Source organism: Antechinus flavipes, chromosome 1 (assembly GCF_016432865.1).
Source record: "Antechinus flavipes isolate AdamAnt ecotype Samford, QLD, Australia chromosome 1, AdamAnt_v2, whole genome shotgun sequence".
Taxonomy (NCBI): Eukaryota; Metazoa; Chordata; class Mammalia; order Dasyuromorphia; family Dasyuridae; genus Antechinus; species Antechinus flavipes.
The window spans coordinates 263,793,627-263,809,180 of NC_067398.1; the positions used below are offsets into that span (position 1 = coordinate 263,793,627).

The window sequence follows — 15,554 nt, forward strand, 5'->3', positions numbered from 1 at the left end:
TTGTCAAAAAGAAAATTAAAAGAAAATCCTAGAAAAAATATATTTATTGACTTTGATAGAATCAAAGGGATAATCTGGCCTTAGCAATAGTGAATGATAATGAGGACAAGGGTAGGAACAGGACACAGGGTGACTCCCACTACATGACACTAATTCACTTGACACTGCTTTCTTCATGGAGTGATACTCTAACAGTGCCACACAGTAGGAAAAAAGGAAGAATGGTTAAGATCTACAAATGCAAAACCACAGAAATAGGATAAAGGTGTGTAGCTTTAGTACTCCAAAAAACTACATCCTCAAGGGGATACAGAATTAAAAAAGAACAATTTAGAGTATTGTCAATGCTTTGGATAATCAAATTCAGAATATACTAAAAAGGAATAGAAATAAGAAGAAAATATAAAAGGGACACTGAAAAAAACAACAATCCTAAACTAAGAAGTTAATATAGAAAAGATTTCAAAAGCCATGCCTAATAGAGAGAGAATAGAGAAGGGTCAAAAGAGGTGAGGAATATAAATAAATAACTGAAAGGGGAAATTAATAACTTAAGTAATTTCAGGAAACTTAGGATAAGAAGTCTGGGTATGGGAATGAACCTATGGTAATAGATTAGCATCACAATAATGTAAGCAAAACTAATCATAGGAGCAAGGCATTGATTTAAAAGAGAAGCCGGATAAAATCAATTCAAAAGAAACAAATGGGGAAAAATACAAGTCTATCATGCCCTTAAATATGAATAGCTTAATACAAATGAACAAAAAGATGGATAAGAAAATAAATCCTTCAAATTTGCTACATACAAGAAATACATATGAAAAAATATATACATATAGCATGAAAATAAGACTGAAATGAAATTTACTATGCAGCACATGATTACAAAAAAAAAAAAAACAACAAACAACAAAAAAACAACACCCAGAAGTTACATTCATAGTATTAGAAGGAGCAAAAATAAAAATTTACTTCTAGAGAGTTATAGTAAATTACATTATGCTCAAAGATCATAAACAATGAAATGATATCAAAACTAAATATACTGTTGTCTAAATTAGTGAGAATAATGAATCCTATGAAGTGAATACATGTATTCAAATTTTTACTTTTTGAAATCAGAATTATGTAAAATATGGTCATTAATTCTAGTCCAATGGAAATATGTAGTGCAAATTTGAATAATATGACTACTTCACAGGATCCATTATTCACACTAATCAAGACATAGCTGTATATACTAAGTAGTATAGCATCTAAATGCATAAAAGTTAATTGATATGCAAAAAGGCTCGTAATAAGAAAAATAATTGTGGGAGACAGTTAATATTTCTCAAAATGAGATGATCTTATAGATAAAAGGAAACTATAGAACTAAACAGTTTAGTATTTCTGCTTCATGTGTAAGTTTTCGCTATTTTTTAAAAGTGATCCTGTATATTTGAATGTTCCAGTCAGAAGAAGCCACAAACCTTCTATATGTAACTTCCAATATATGTATGAAAAAGCAAAAATACTAAACATATCCTCTACAGATTATAATGCAATAAAAAGGTCAGAGTATACAAAGAAAACAGACATAAATAGATACAATTATAAGTTGGTCAAAGAAAATCATAAAAATTTTATAAACATGTAAAAGAAAAATAATGAGATAACAAACCATAATTTAAGGAGCAATTAATTCCTATGCTCCGCAAATTATTATCAAAAACACACTATTAAATTTTTGAAAGACAAGTACTATGGCTTAATATTTAAACCAAGGAGGAATAAATTAAGAAACAAAACCCCAACTATGAGCCAGTGTCACTAAGGAATTCTAATATAATTTTTAAAAGACTAGCAAAAAAGCTAAGAAAAAATATACAAAAATTATTCCTTATAAAAAGAATTTATATCAGGGATGTAAGGATGAATCACAAGTAGGAAAACCATCAATATAATTAGTTATATTAAAAAAATAAAAGATACTCAGAAGTCAGGATTGTGTCAACAGATTTAGAAATAGCTTTTGACAAAGGACAATACCCATGTATGTTAAAACCTTAAAAAGCATGGGCATAGCAGGCATTATTTGCAATGAGATAACACTAGAAATTTGCCTATTACACATATAGGAATAAAAAAAAAGTAATCCCTTTTTCTCACTATCATTTGACATAATTCTAAAAGGATCTGCGTAAAGGCATAAACATGGCAAAAAAAATAGAAAAAAGAAAGTACATCTATTTTCCATGATATTTAGTAAATCCCAGAGAATCAGCATAGAAACTAACTGGAACAATTAAAAGGATCATAGTGTCTTAGGTGTAGAGTGGAAGGGACTTCAGATTTAAAGTTAGGTTAGAGACAGAATTAGAATTAAGGTTAGAAACAAATGGAATTAGGGTTAGAGTTGGGGGGTTTGATATTTTATTTTATATATTTAAAAATATTTTTTTCTGACAAAAAGTCCATAAGTTTTACCAAACTGCCAAAGAAGTCCATGATATCAAAAAAGTTAAGAAGCTCTTCTATAACAACTAGGTCAACAAGCAAAGTCTGGTCTTGAACAGTGTCCTCCTCTGTAAATTAAAAGCATGATTTGGCATTTCCATGCTCTCACCACCAGAGGACTCTCTTACTATCTGCTGTGACAAGAACTGTCTTCCTTTTGGATCTTGATGCATTATTTTGGGGATTTTGCTTAAATTGTGCAATAGTTTTGTTAAAAGCCATGGATACTTACTTCATCAGTTCTCTGAGGTTTCCCCACCCCTCCTTAGGCTTCTCAGAAACAATTAACTTGGACTTCAGATTTCTACATTTATGGGCAATGGCATCCACTGTTATAGCCAAAGTATCATTGGTAATAATGCACTTTGCTGAAGAAGTTTGAAGCCTATACAACAGGTCATTTTCAGTCAGCTGCATGGTTCCAGGAATTAAGACAGTGCCTAAAGAAAAGGGAAATGTTTAATTTTTATCTTTTCATATCCATGAGTATAATATATATTACATACCCCCTTTATTAACTGGGATTTTAAAAAAATTAAATTCTGTTGCATCACATGGGTTTCCAAAGACAGACCTTTTTGTCATCATATGATCACAGGATTTAAAGCTGAAACAGGGACCTATTGATTATCTAGACCCTCACTTTATAACTGAAGAAAAGAGATCCAGAGAAGAGTGTTTGGTGAGAAAGGAATCTCTATTTGCAGGATATTACTTGTATTGGGGGTTTTGATTTTAATTATAAAGTTCAAGTCCTACCAGATTATAATAACTAAAGATATCTTGTTAAATATGAATTATTTAACGCAAAAAGTTGAATGATTGAGACACCACAAAATAGATACTTCTCTGTTTTAGGATTATATATACATGTTAATTCCAGTGAGTTTGTGAATGGCCATGAAGATTCATCAAAAGAATGGAAATAGGGTGGTATACAGAAAAGAGAGCTATACTGCAAATCCAAAGATTTGGATTATATTCCTAGCTCTATCATACAGCTCACTAGGGTGATCTCGGTCAAGTCACTTTATATGGTTTTCTCATCTCGAAAATAAGGATGGTTAGCCAAAATCAGGAATCTTAACCTGGGGGAAAGAACCCAGAGACCCTTAAGCGACTCATGGATAGATTTCAGGGGGTCCATGAATTTGAATGGGAAAAAAATTTTACATCTATTTTATTAACCTAAAACTGAAATTTAGTATTTCTTCCAATTACTTCAAACTTTCTTCTGAGACAAGATCCATCAGCCTCACCAGACTGCCAAAGGCATCCTTGACACATAAAACATTACATGATCTTTAAGCCTCATTGTGACTTTCTATGAGGAGCTTTGACAAAGCTCTGTGATCTAGAGGTGAGAGCACTATATAGTTAGTCAAGAGACCTGGCTTCTATTTTTCTGCTCTAACAGATTGTGAAGGTGCCTTTGAAGCACTGATGCTTAGTAATTATTTATTAAATGAATTTGAAATGAAAATAAGTTTTAAGACTGATACATATTGCTTAAAATAAAAAAACTAATATGGTTATGATTTGTGGATGTTGTATTATACAGAGACTCTTATTGTAATGGAATTTGACCTAAAACAAAGAAGGGACTTTAGAAGTTTAAATACTAATACAAAGATCTCCCTGTGGATCAATACTTGATCTTGACCTATATTTAATTTCATATTAATTTAATATATGTATTCCCAATCATTTGAAGGCTTTCCTAATGTATTTTATATAAAAAGGCACAAGTCCCTATAGATATTTCATGTTACCCCTAAAGATAATCTTAGTCAATACCTATGTGTAGACAATAGTTAGCAAGAAACTAATTAATGAATCATAGACCATTAGAGCTGATTAAAAATTAAATTAAAAATAGCTTAGCCTCATTCTTTCATTGAATATAGGAAAACTAAGGACCAATCTCAAAGCTAGTCCAGTCTTCTTTCTTCATCAGTCTCAGTTGTTTTTCTATTATTAAGGACAAATGTATTAGCTTAAGATGACCTTAATAAGAATTGCTATTCAAATATAAGGTATTAAACATGTGTGCACACATATATATGTATATATACATATATGTGCAAAATTTGAGCATATTATATGCTATTGAAAGGTAGCAATTCTAGTCAAATAAGCAAAAGGTTACAACTGATAACAGAAATGTAAATAGTAATTTGCTAGTAGTTATTCTCTATTTTTAGGCAGGTAGGTAGATATAGTGGATAGAGGTGCCTGACCTAGAGTCAGAAAGACTTAGTTTTCCGAATTCACAACTGACTTCAGATCTTTACTAGCTGTGTGACTCTGGGCAAGACACTTAACCCTGTTTGCCTTAGTTTTCTTATCTGTAAAACGAGCTGGGGAGGGAAAGGGCAAACTAGTATCTCTACCAAGAAAATTTTAAATGAGGTCACAAAAAGGCGAATACAACTAAAAAAAATGATTGAATAATTGGTACACTTAATATAGTATGTATCCTACTGATTGATAGTGTACTTAATTTTAAAAAATAAAATATGCATTAATTTAGAATTTATGAATCATAAAAGTTAGGCACTATATATATGCATTACCAACCTGTCCGTAGACATGCCACATTTATTAGCCACCATTCTGGAATTGCAGGTAAAATCACAATTACTCTGTCTCCCTTTTTCAGACCACAGGATTCAGTAAGGACATTGGCTAATTTTTTAGACAAAGATCCCAACTCCTGAAAGTTCCACTTTACTTCTTCTCCGTTATCATTTACCCACCAGAAGGCTGGATTTGATGGTCTCTTTCCAATCTGGTAGATATAAAAAATCATACAGAAATATGTGAGAGTGTGTGTGTGTGTGTGTGTGTGTATACATATATATATATATATATATATACCCATATGAACATATGTATTTAAATTAAATGCTTTGATACAATTTAACACTAAGCATCAATAAAAATTAAATTTGATGATTTATTTCATCAAAATCATTTCAAAATTCATAAAAATATCATGACTTTTTCAGTGCTTTCAAGTCCTCATCAAGATTGTCTAGTTGATCTTTTTCACTTTTGTTCATAAAATTCTCCAGTGAAGAGGCATACATAGGAAACACATGTAGCCAAAGCAGCTTACACCTTTGGCGTACAGAAGCCTTCAATGTCTTCTCACCATATATTTATCCTGCTCCTCTTAAAGGGCATTATTTCTGTTGAACTTAATTGATTAAGACTCCCTGATGAATGAACTTCTCTCCCTCTGTTTTCCTCTACATACTGCATTAAAAATGCTTACTGTGAAGCTAATTATATAAGGCAGTGTATATACTCAATTTGAAGATAATAAATTGGGCACAAAGATATGTGTTTAAAAATGAATGTTTCTAATCCAATGAGACTAAAAAGGAAAAAGACTCATTATAATTCTTTTCTTCTTTTTCATAAAACCAGACTTCTCAAAGCCCCTTATGATAGAATAGTCAGTTTATTCTAGTAATGTTTTTATGGGTCATTTTCAGGACCATGAAAATAGTAAATAGTTTTTCTCTTTATTAGCACTCATTCTCCACACATCTACTCCTCAAATTTTTTTTATATTTGAATCAGCAATTTTATAAGTCATAGTTATTAGTTCATGTAACCAATCTTAAATAGTAAGAAGACTACTATTTCTTTAAGATATTTGTCAGAACTTTTAAAAAATTTTGCTCCTTTATGGGAAAAGTTATCAAAGGGGAGAGGGAATCCTCTATTTGTGTACATGCATAATAAACTGCATTAATCATTTGTCTTTTTACTTGTTACTAGTTTGTTAAACTATTTAAACATTCATTTGAATTTTCCTGATTAAAATGGGCATTATTTTCAATTCCATATTTAAATGCTTTAGGTTATACTTTCCAACTTGTTTCAATATGCTAAGTATCTTCTGGAACAATAAATCAGAAAATGAATTAAATTTAAATAGTAACATGTTACTAATTTGTATATAACACATATATGTGCAATGGAAGGAATATGAATCTTCTACAATTGTCTTTTTAAAAAAAAGAGTATTTGTTATAATGGCATTGTGATAAGACCACTACCAGGATTCCTTCCACAATCCCCTCCCCTCCCCCCCATCTCTCATATTATAGGTTAGATTTTTCGGTGAAAGGCAACAAAGCTAACTTTGAGATTTGAGTAGTTTAGGGCCTGAGTTGTTGTTAAGCCCTTGTTTCTGATCCTGGTACACTGATTATATTGCTGTAACTTCCAGCTCACCTAAAGGCATAATATATCCATCCATATGAGTGAGAATCATTCAAACTTGGCAGATGTTCTAAGACCACAAGAGTCTCCATATTCTGCCCTGGAGATTTGATGAATTTCTATATAAAGACTAGGAGAGGCTGGCTAAACACTGAATTATCCCTATTTAATATCCTTTCAATTCTATGGCTAAATAAACTTAATTTGGCCAATTAATGAATGACCTCTGAGTCATTTCATTTCAGCAATAAACCTGAATTAATACCTGCCTGCCCCTCACAGGTATATTTCCCCTGTATTGAATAACTAGCGGCCATAAAGAACTCTGCAGCGTTTAGGGATTGGACTAGTGATTTCATTCATACAGGAGACTCCCACTATCAATACAGGTCAACATCTTGTCTGAAGCTTGGAGTAGGAGAGAGTTATCCAGAGTGCTAAGAAATTAAGTAATGACCAGGGTCACAATCCCATATGTGTCAGAGACAGTACTCAAATCCAGGTCTTCCTGGCTTTGAGGCTCACTATGCCAAGCTATTTTTCTATGAAAAAAAAAAAAAAAACAAATTGTTTTGTTGTAAAGAAATTTAATGCAGAGGATTCATTCCCAACTGAGAGATGAAACAGAACCCATCCTCAGTGAATTTGACTTTCCCATTTTTTCCTTCCCTTGAATCTTTGGAGAATTTCTTTTGTTAGAGTTGGTGATTTGGGAATTTGTATTTTACAGGTGGTTAGGATATTTGAAGTGGGAATAGCTGAGAGACTACAAAAATAATTGTGACTTGATGGCAGCTAGGGGGTAGAGTGGATAGAATCAAGAAGACTTATCTTCCTGAATTAAAATCCAGCCTCAGACATTTATTAGCTGTGTGACCCTGAGCAAGTCATTTCACCCTATTTGCCTTATTTGTAAAATGAGCTGGAGAAAGAAATAGCAAACCACTCTAGTACCTTTGCCAAGAAAACTCCAAAAGAGGTCAGGAAGAGTCAGGCATGACTGAAAAATAACTGAACAACAAAAGCAGTACAAAATGAGTAGAAATAGCTCTGTTCAGTTATCTGTTTGAAAGACAAAGAATAAAGTACAGCTTTGGGATTTAATATACAGTATTATTTCCTATATATACAATTGATTTAAACTTTTTTTTGGCAGGGAAGAGTCTAGAACTATGATTAATTATTTTATATGTAAATGTTCTGAAATATATAGTATTTGAGAATTGCCTAGAACATTCAGAGGTTAAGTAACCTGTCTAGGGATATGCTGCCAATATGTTTTAAAAGGTGAAATTGAACCCAGATCATCCTAAGTTTGAGGCAAGCTTTCTATCCATTATGTAATGGAGTTTTTCTAGTAATAATGCTTGATATTTATGTTGCTTTTTAAATTTTGCAAAGCACTTTATATAAATTATTTCATGTGATTCGATTAATCTAATAAGGTAGGCACTCTTACTATTTAACTTATTTTATAGTTAAAGAAACTGAGATTTGGAGATACTGGGTGATTTGCTAACAGCCATACAAATATTAAGTTTTCAAGGTAGGACTCAAATCCAGGTTTTTCCTAATTACAAGACAAAGCGTTAATGCTACCTATTCTATGAAGTCTTTCTGGACTATTCTGAACTCTTGATCCTTCTATGAGATTCTATCATGCTATACCACTTAATATTTGGTCAAGTCTTCTCTTCTTCTCATATTGTTTTTTACATGCCTTAGCCTTGTTTTTTCAACTGGATTATTAATTTATTGAAGGCATAAAGCATGCCTTATACTTTCCTTATTTTCCTTGTATTTCCCAATAACATATTCTGGTTGTGTGCATAAGAAAATCAATACATACTTACACAGATGGTTACTACTTAGCATTCAAATTGCTTAGCTAATTGGTATCTATTTTAACCTGAAACAACATCAGGCCTGAAGATTTATGGAATTCCCAAAAGAACCACAAATAATTTTTTTTGCCACAATTATTCACATCCTCCAAGGCAGGGAGGCCATACCTTCTCCATCTTGGCCCAATGATCCATTACATCTTTGGCAAAGTTGAAATACTCTGGTACCTCTATTTTGCAATCTCGTTTAATGGATTCATAATCAGAAAAGTTCTGAGGGGTTGATACTCCATAATCTTTGTGGAATGATCTCATGGACACTTTGGGGATCCTGGAGCACTGTATTCTAAGTAAAATGTTCATGGCGATGAGATGGTATCAATTTAATTGGATGATTTCGTATTCAGGATGTGTCTGAAAAGACAGACAATGCAATCCACATTCAAATGCAATCCTTGTCCTGATGTCATCAGAAGCAACTCCTTCTGATCTGACAAATAGCTGGAAAAAGAAATGGCAAACCACTCCAGTATCTTTGTTAAGAAAACCTCAAATGGGGTCACAGAAAGTCAGATACACTGCAATAAGTCAACAACATTCTACCATAGATTTTACCTCAATATGAAGAAAGGCCTGAGACTAGCTATTATATAATCAGGATAGTTTTCCTATGTGGATTTTAAAAACAGTTTACCAACGTTAATAAAAACTTTCAACAATAGATAACCTACAAATAAAGGAACTGAAAACAGCCAAACATATAATTATGATTGCTATTAAGTATTTATAAGTGGCCTGCAAATGATGATAAAAATTTTATAGTTCATAAGCAACATAGTAAGAATATGTTTCAAGGTTTTCATTTTCAGATTAGTAACCTACACTACTTTCCGGGCCATGCTTGGACATGTTCATCTTTGACTGATTTTACCTGAGAGGTAATAATGATAGAGCTATTAAAATTGTACTTAAACTCTTAACAATTTAACAGGAAAATCCCCAAAGGAGGATTATATTCTTAATGGTTCAGGAGCAGAGTAGAAATTATTTATAACTATCCTCTGCATCAACAATACCACTCTCAGGTCTGTATCCCAAAAAGATCATAAAAAAGAGAAAGATTTCTACAAGTACAAAAATATTTATAGTAGCTCTTTTTGTTGTGACAAAGAAATGGAAATTGGAGGGATGCTTATCAATTGGGGGAAAGCTGAACAAATTGTGGTATACAATTGTGATGGATACTATTGTGCTATAAGCAATGATGAGCAGGTGAATTTCAAAAAAACTTGGAAAAACTTAAAAGAACTGATGTAAAATGAAGTGAGAACCAAGAGACACAATAACAATGAGATTGTCTGATGATGATTGTGATGGACTTAGTTCTTTTCAACAATGAGATGATTTAAGGAAACTTCAATAGACTTGGGATGGAAAGTGTCATCTGCATCCCGAGAAAGAAGTATGAAGACTGAATGTAGATCAAAGCATAGTATTTTCACTTTTTTTGTTATTTTTTGGTGCTTGTTTCTTTTCTTTCTGGTGTTTTTTCCCCCTTTTTCTTGTGCAGCATGACAAATATAGAAATATGTTCAGAAAAATCTCACATGTTTAACTTATATTGGATTGCTTGCTATCTTGAGGAGGGGGGAGAAGAGAGAAGAGGGAAAAAATTGAAACATAAGGTTTTACAAAGGTTAATTTTGAAAACTATCTAAGCATGCATTTGGAAAAATAAAATACTATTTAAAAAAAAAAAACAAACTCTCCAATGCCAAAGAGATCATAAAAAAGAGAAAGGCACCTACAATGTACTAAAATATTTATAGCAACTCTTTTTGTTGTGATAAAGAATTGGAAATTGAAGGTATGCCTATCAATTGGGGGATGGCGGAACAAATTGTAGTCTATAATTGCAATGAAATACTATTGCGCTATAAGAAATGATGAGTAGATGAATTTCATAAAAATCTGGAAAAACTTAAATGAAGTGATGCAAAGTGAACTGAGTAGAACCAGAATATTATATGCATAGTATCAGCAACACTGGGACAATCAATGTTGAATGACTTAGTTCTCCTCATCAATAAAATGATTCAAAATAATTCCAAAGGATTCATGATGGAAAATAACTGATAAAACAGGTTTTTTTTTTTTTTTTTTTTTTGCAGATAGAATCATACTATTTTCACTATATTTTTTCATTTTTTTAATCTTTTGGTTTGTTTCTTCTTTCACATTATGATTAATATGGAAATGTTTTACATGATTGCACATAAATATATTGCTTACCATCTGACGGAAAGGAAAGAGAAGGGAAAGGAAGGAAGGAGAAAATTTAGAACTCAAAATTGTTTTAAAATAATGTTTAAAATTATCTTTACATGTAATTGGAAAATAGTATTTTACTTTAAAAAATTTTTAAATCAAATTTATTTGAATTTGAAATAAATTTATTTATATATTTTTTAATTGTAGCCTTTTATTTTCAAAATATATACACAGATAATTTTTGAAATTCAACCCTACAAAACCCTGTGTCCTAATTTTTTTCTCTCCCTTCCTCCCACTCCTTCCCTTAGTCAGCAAGTAATCCAATATATGTTACATGTGTAATTCTTCTATACATATTTCTATAATTATCATGCTGCACAAGAAAAATCAAATCAAAAGGGAGAAAAAATGAGAATGAAAACAAAATGCAAGCAAACAACAAAAAGAGTGAAAATACTATGTTGTGATCCACACTCAGTTCCCACAGTTCTCTCTCTGGATATAGATGGTTCTCTTCATCACAAGATCATTGGAACTGGCTTCAATCATCTCCTTGTTGAAAAGGACTATGTCCATTATATCATTGTATAATCTTGCTGTTGAAAGACTGATGTTACAATGATCTCCTGGTTCTGCTCATTTCACTTAGCATCAGTTCATATATATCTCTCCAAGCCTCTCTGAAATCATTCTGCTGGTCATTTCTTACAGACCAATAATATTCCATAGCATTCATGTACCACAACTTATTTATCCATTCTCCAAATGATAGGCATCTACTCAGTTTCCAGTTTCTTGCCACTACAAAAAGGGCTACTACAAACATTTTTGCACATCTGAGTCCCTTTCCCTCCTTTATGATCTCTTTAGAATACAAGCACAGTAGCAATGCTGCTGGATCAAATGGTATGTACAGTTTGAATGTCCTTTTGGCATAGTTCCAAATTGCTCTTCAGAATGACTGAATCACTTTACAACTCCACCAACAATGTATTAGTGTCCCAGTTTTACCACATCCCCTCCAACATTTGTCATTATCTTTTCCTATCATTTTAGACAATTTGAGAGATGTCTTGCCTCAGAGTTATCTTAATTTGCATTTCTCTGATCAATAATTAATCAGAGCACCTTTTCATATGACTAGAAATGGTTTTAATTTCAACATCTGAAAATTGCTTGTTCATATCCTTTGACCATTTATCATTTGGAGAATGTCTTGAATTCTCATAAATTTGAGTCAATTCTCTATATATTTTAGAAATGAGGCCTTTATCAGAACCCTTGAATGTAAAATTCCCCTCCCCCCCAGTTTATTGCTTCCCTTTTAATCTTGTCTGCCTTGGTTTTATATGTATAAAACCAAAAATACTATTTTGAAAAGCCAAAAAAATTGCTTATCTCTTATTTTCCTTAATTTTAAAATGTAACCTTAAAAATTGGAATTTTGAGTGCCCTAAATGCAGGACTAGATTGATAAAACTAATGACTAATCATAAAAATATAACCACAAGAATCTATATAGTGTTTTAAGATTTGCAGTGTTTTGTGTATGTTGTTTCATTTGATTCTCTTAACTCTGTGACAAAGATGCTGATAAACAATATCAGTTCATGCTTACATAGGATGTTAAGATTTATAAAGCAGTTTTCATACAATCATGGACAGCTAAGTGGCACCATGGGTAGAGCACCTGGCCTTGAGTTAGAAAGACCTACTTTGGTCTCAGACACTTACTAGCTGTTTGATCCTGGGCAAATCACTTAACTTCTGTTTGCCTCAATTTTTTCATCTGTAAAATGAGCTAGAGAAGGAAATAACAAATCATCACAAACACTTTGCCAAGAAAACCCCAAATGGAGTCATGATGAGTTGGACACAACTGAACAACAATAAATTTCACACAACCACTCTGTACTACATTGAAACTGGCACTTATACAATGTCAAAAATAACCATGCAACTTGCTACATAACAAATTCAGCTAATTAACAAGTTATTTCATTTCTCACTATAACAGATGCTTATATATCATAAAAATAGTACGGTAGAATAGAAAGAGAACAATTTTGGAATTAGAAGACCTGAATTCAAATCATATCTCTAAAACTTTACCATCTGTACCTCGATACAAGTACCACGGCATTGAAACTCCTACAGCCTATTTCCTCATCTATAAAATGAAGCAGTTGCAACTAGATAGCTTATGAGGTCCTTCCTGTCCTGATCTACAACTGTATGGCAAAAACAAAGTTTGTGACAGAAGAACAAAATTCTCATTGTTTCCTTTATTGATTTTCTGAGTGCTGTGATAAATTAATGAGCTCTAGGTTCTCCAAAGGTAAAATGATGATAATAATATTAACTAGCATTTATTTTTGTAGCACTTTAGGTTTGCAAAAGGCTTCCTTAATTTCTAATTTCTAAATTAACTAATTTGATCCTAATAACAATAAAGGAGGCAAATGCTGTTAATAATCTTCATTTAGTAGATGAAGAAACTGAGGTAAACAAGTTAAGTGACTTGCCCAGCATCACTCAGCTAGGGAACATCTAAAGTAGAATCCAAATTTGGGTCTTCATAACTCCAAGCCTTTTGTTTTTTGAAAAGGTAGAAATTAATATTACATCTGATTATTTTTTTTACTGTATTGACTTTACAATGTGATGAATTTTATGCTGATTTGTTTTTATAATTTTTAGCATTTGCCTGAACTCACCTTGCTCAAGAACACATTCTCTCCCAGGCAGAATTGGTGCCAACATGTGTTTGAAAGGGAGTGCTGCTATAAATATTGCAACTAGCCCCTCGGATATGTTGGCGAACCAGTTTAACCTGGGACTTGTTTGTTGTCAGTAAATGCCCATTTGCTTAAGCAGGAGTTCCTTACCACTCTCAGTTCATCTGTCCTAGTCCATCTCTGTATCATTACGGGTGATTTGAGCTCCCCCAATGAGACCACTACCTGGGTCATTCTGATTTTGTAGCCAAGATTACATGAGGCCAGCAAGGCCAATAAAACAATGAATATTCCCTGATTGATTTAGAGGGCTGTGAGCAGCCTCACCAGAAAGTCAATCTACTTTCCTAGCTGTAGCCAATCATAAGATCCAAGCTTCTCTCTTCCTGCTTCCCTTCTAATGGGGCCTTCCTGAGGGGATCAATCTGACCCTTTGTTAAGTTATAGATATCCCTGTTAATAAACCAATTATGCTCAGAGAAATACAGCTCAGTTACCTCATCTCCTTTTATGTGACACAGTTCCACACCACCTGACTGGTGCCTGTAAATATGCATTCTGTATAACTGGTTGTTTTCATGTTTGATTCTTCAGGACCCCATTTATTTTGTCTTGAAAATACTGAAGTGTATTGCCATTTCCTTCTGAAGTGGAATGACACCCCTCTGGACCGTGAGAAACATAATCTTGAAACTCTGTAGTTAGAAGTTTGTTACTAGCTCTTCACACCCTAATGTAGATGGCATTTTTACACCCATAGATGTGCTGCCCTAAAAAAATCTAAAACCTTGACAACTTGATAAGCATAAAGAAATACAATCTTATTGCCTGTCTGGGAATGGCATACTTAGTGTGATAACCTTTGCCTCCTGTCTAGGATGAAATTCCTTTAGTATGACAAATGTATTAGAGAACTTTTATGTTTCTTTCTATAAATATATGCCTCTGAAATCCCCTATTCTGGTGGGGTACAGTTGCTAGCTAGCAATAAATGCTCTTAAATTTACATTATTTTGTCTGTCCTGTATTTTCTCTCATCTGGGTACTTCAGTTTATTTTACAGATGAGGAAACTAAAGCAATCAGGATTAAATAACTTGCTCAGGCTCATACAGCTAGTGTCTTCAGGTAGGATTTAAATTTAGGTCCTTCTAACTTCAGAGCTGGTGTTCTATCTGCTGTGCCACTAATTGGAGCTTATGATAATGCTACTCAATCTTCTTCTTTGGGATCATCTTTGAAGTAAGATTATGTTATAAAAATGTCATGTTGATAGTACAGCAACTCCCTTGACTCCCTATGACAGATTTACTTTTCACGGAATTTTGCTCTGTAAGTGACACAGTTTAATAGCAACAGCTCAGAGTGATAGTGTCAAAACATGAGTTAACAATGTCAAATGTTCACAGACTTGGAAAAATGTTCCCACATGATTATGGCATTTTGAATTGAAGGAGACCTTAGCCATCATCTCTATGGAAGAAAAACTGAGTTACATGAAAAGGCAGGATAAGATAATCTAGGAAAAGTCAAACAAACCAACTTGCTAGAAATTAGAGTGAATAGAAGGACTAGTAAAAACTCAAGGGAAAAGCTATTTATCCTCAATGTCTTCATTTCTTCTCCTCTCATTCACTTTTCAACCATTTTGTAGTCTAGCTTCCAAACTCACCACTCACCTGAAAATTCTTCAAAAGTACTCCTGATCTCTTGCTGGCCAAGTTGGGTAGCCTTTTCTCAATCTTCAATCTTCTTGACCTTTTTGCAGAATGTGACATGGTTGATTCTCTCCTCCCAGACATTCTCCCTCTCTTGAGTTTTTATGACATTGCTCTCCAATGATCCTCCCGTCTATATTACCTCTTCTTCCTCATTCTCCCTGCTAGACTATCATATATATTCAGCTCCCTTTATGTGGGTGTACCTGAGTTCAGTCTCATGTCCCATTCTCTATCTAT

At 32.9% G+C, this 15,554-nt stretch overlaps 1 protein-coding gene across 4 annotated transcripts in view; it reads right to left on the minus strand.

Moving 5' to 3' along the window:
- Positions 1-15,554, minus strand: part of ACSM3 (acyl-CoA synthetase medium chain family member 3) — a 37,042-nt gene that overhangs the window by 14,209 nt on the left and 7,279 nt on the right. For 2 of the 4 annotated variants that reach the window (XM_052001488.1, XM_052001498.1), the window contains exons 2-4: positions 8,754-8,999; positions 5,083-5,293; positions 2,735-2,942 (exon numbers count right to left, since the gene is read on the minus strand). In XM_052001488.1, coding sequence (XP_051857448.1) covers positions 2,735-2,942; positions 5,083-5,293; positions 8,754-8,948 — 614 coding nt within the window. In that variant the 5' untranslated portion in view covers positions 8,949-8,999. Of the gene's footprint in view, positions 1-2,734; positions 2,943-5,082; positions 5,294-8,753; positions 9,000-12,593; positions 12,661-15,275; positions 15,355-15,554 lie in introns of those variants that run through there. The other 2 variants (XM_052001485.1, XM_052001496.1) reach the window with 2 other exon arrangements.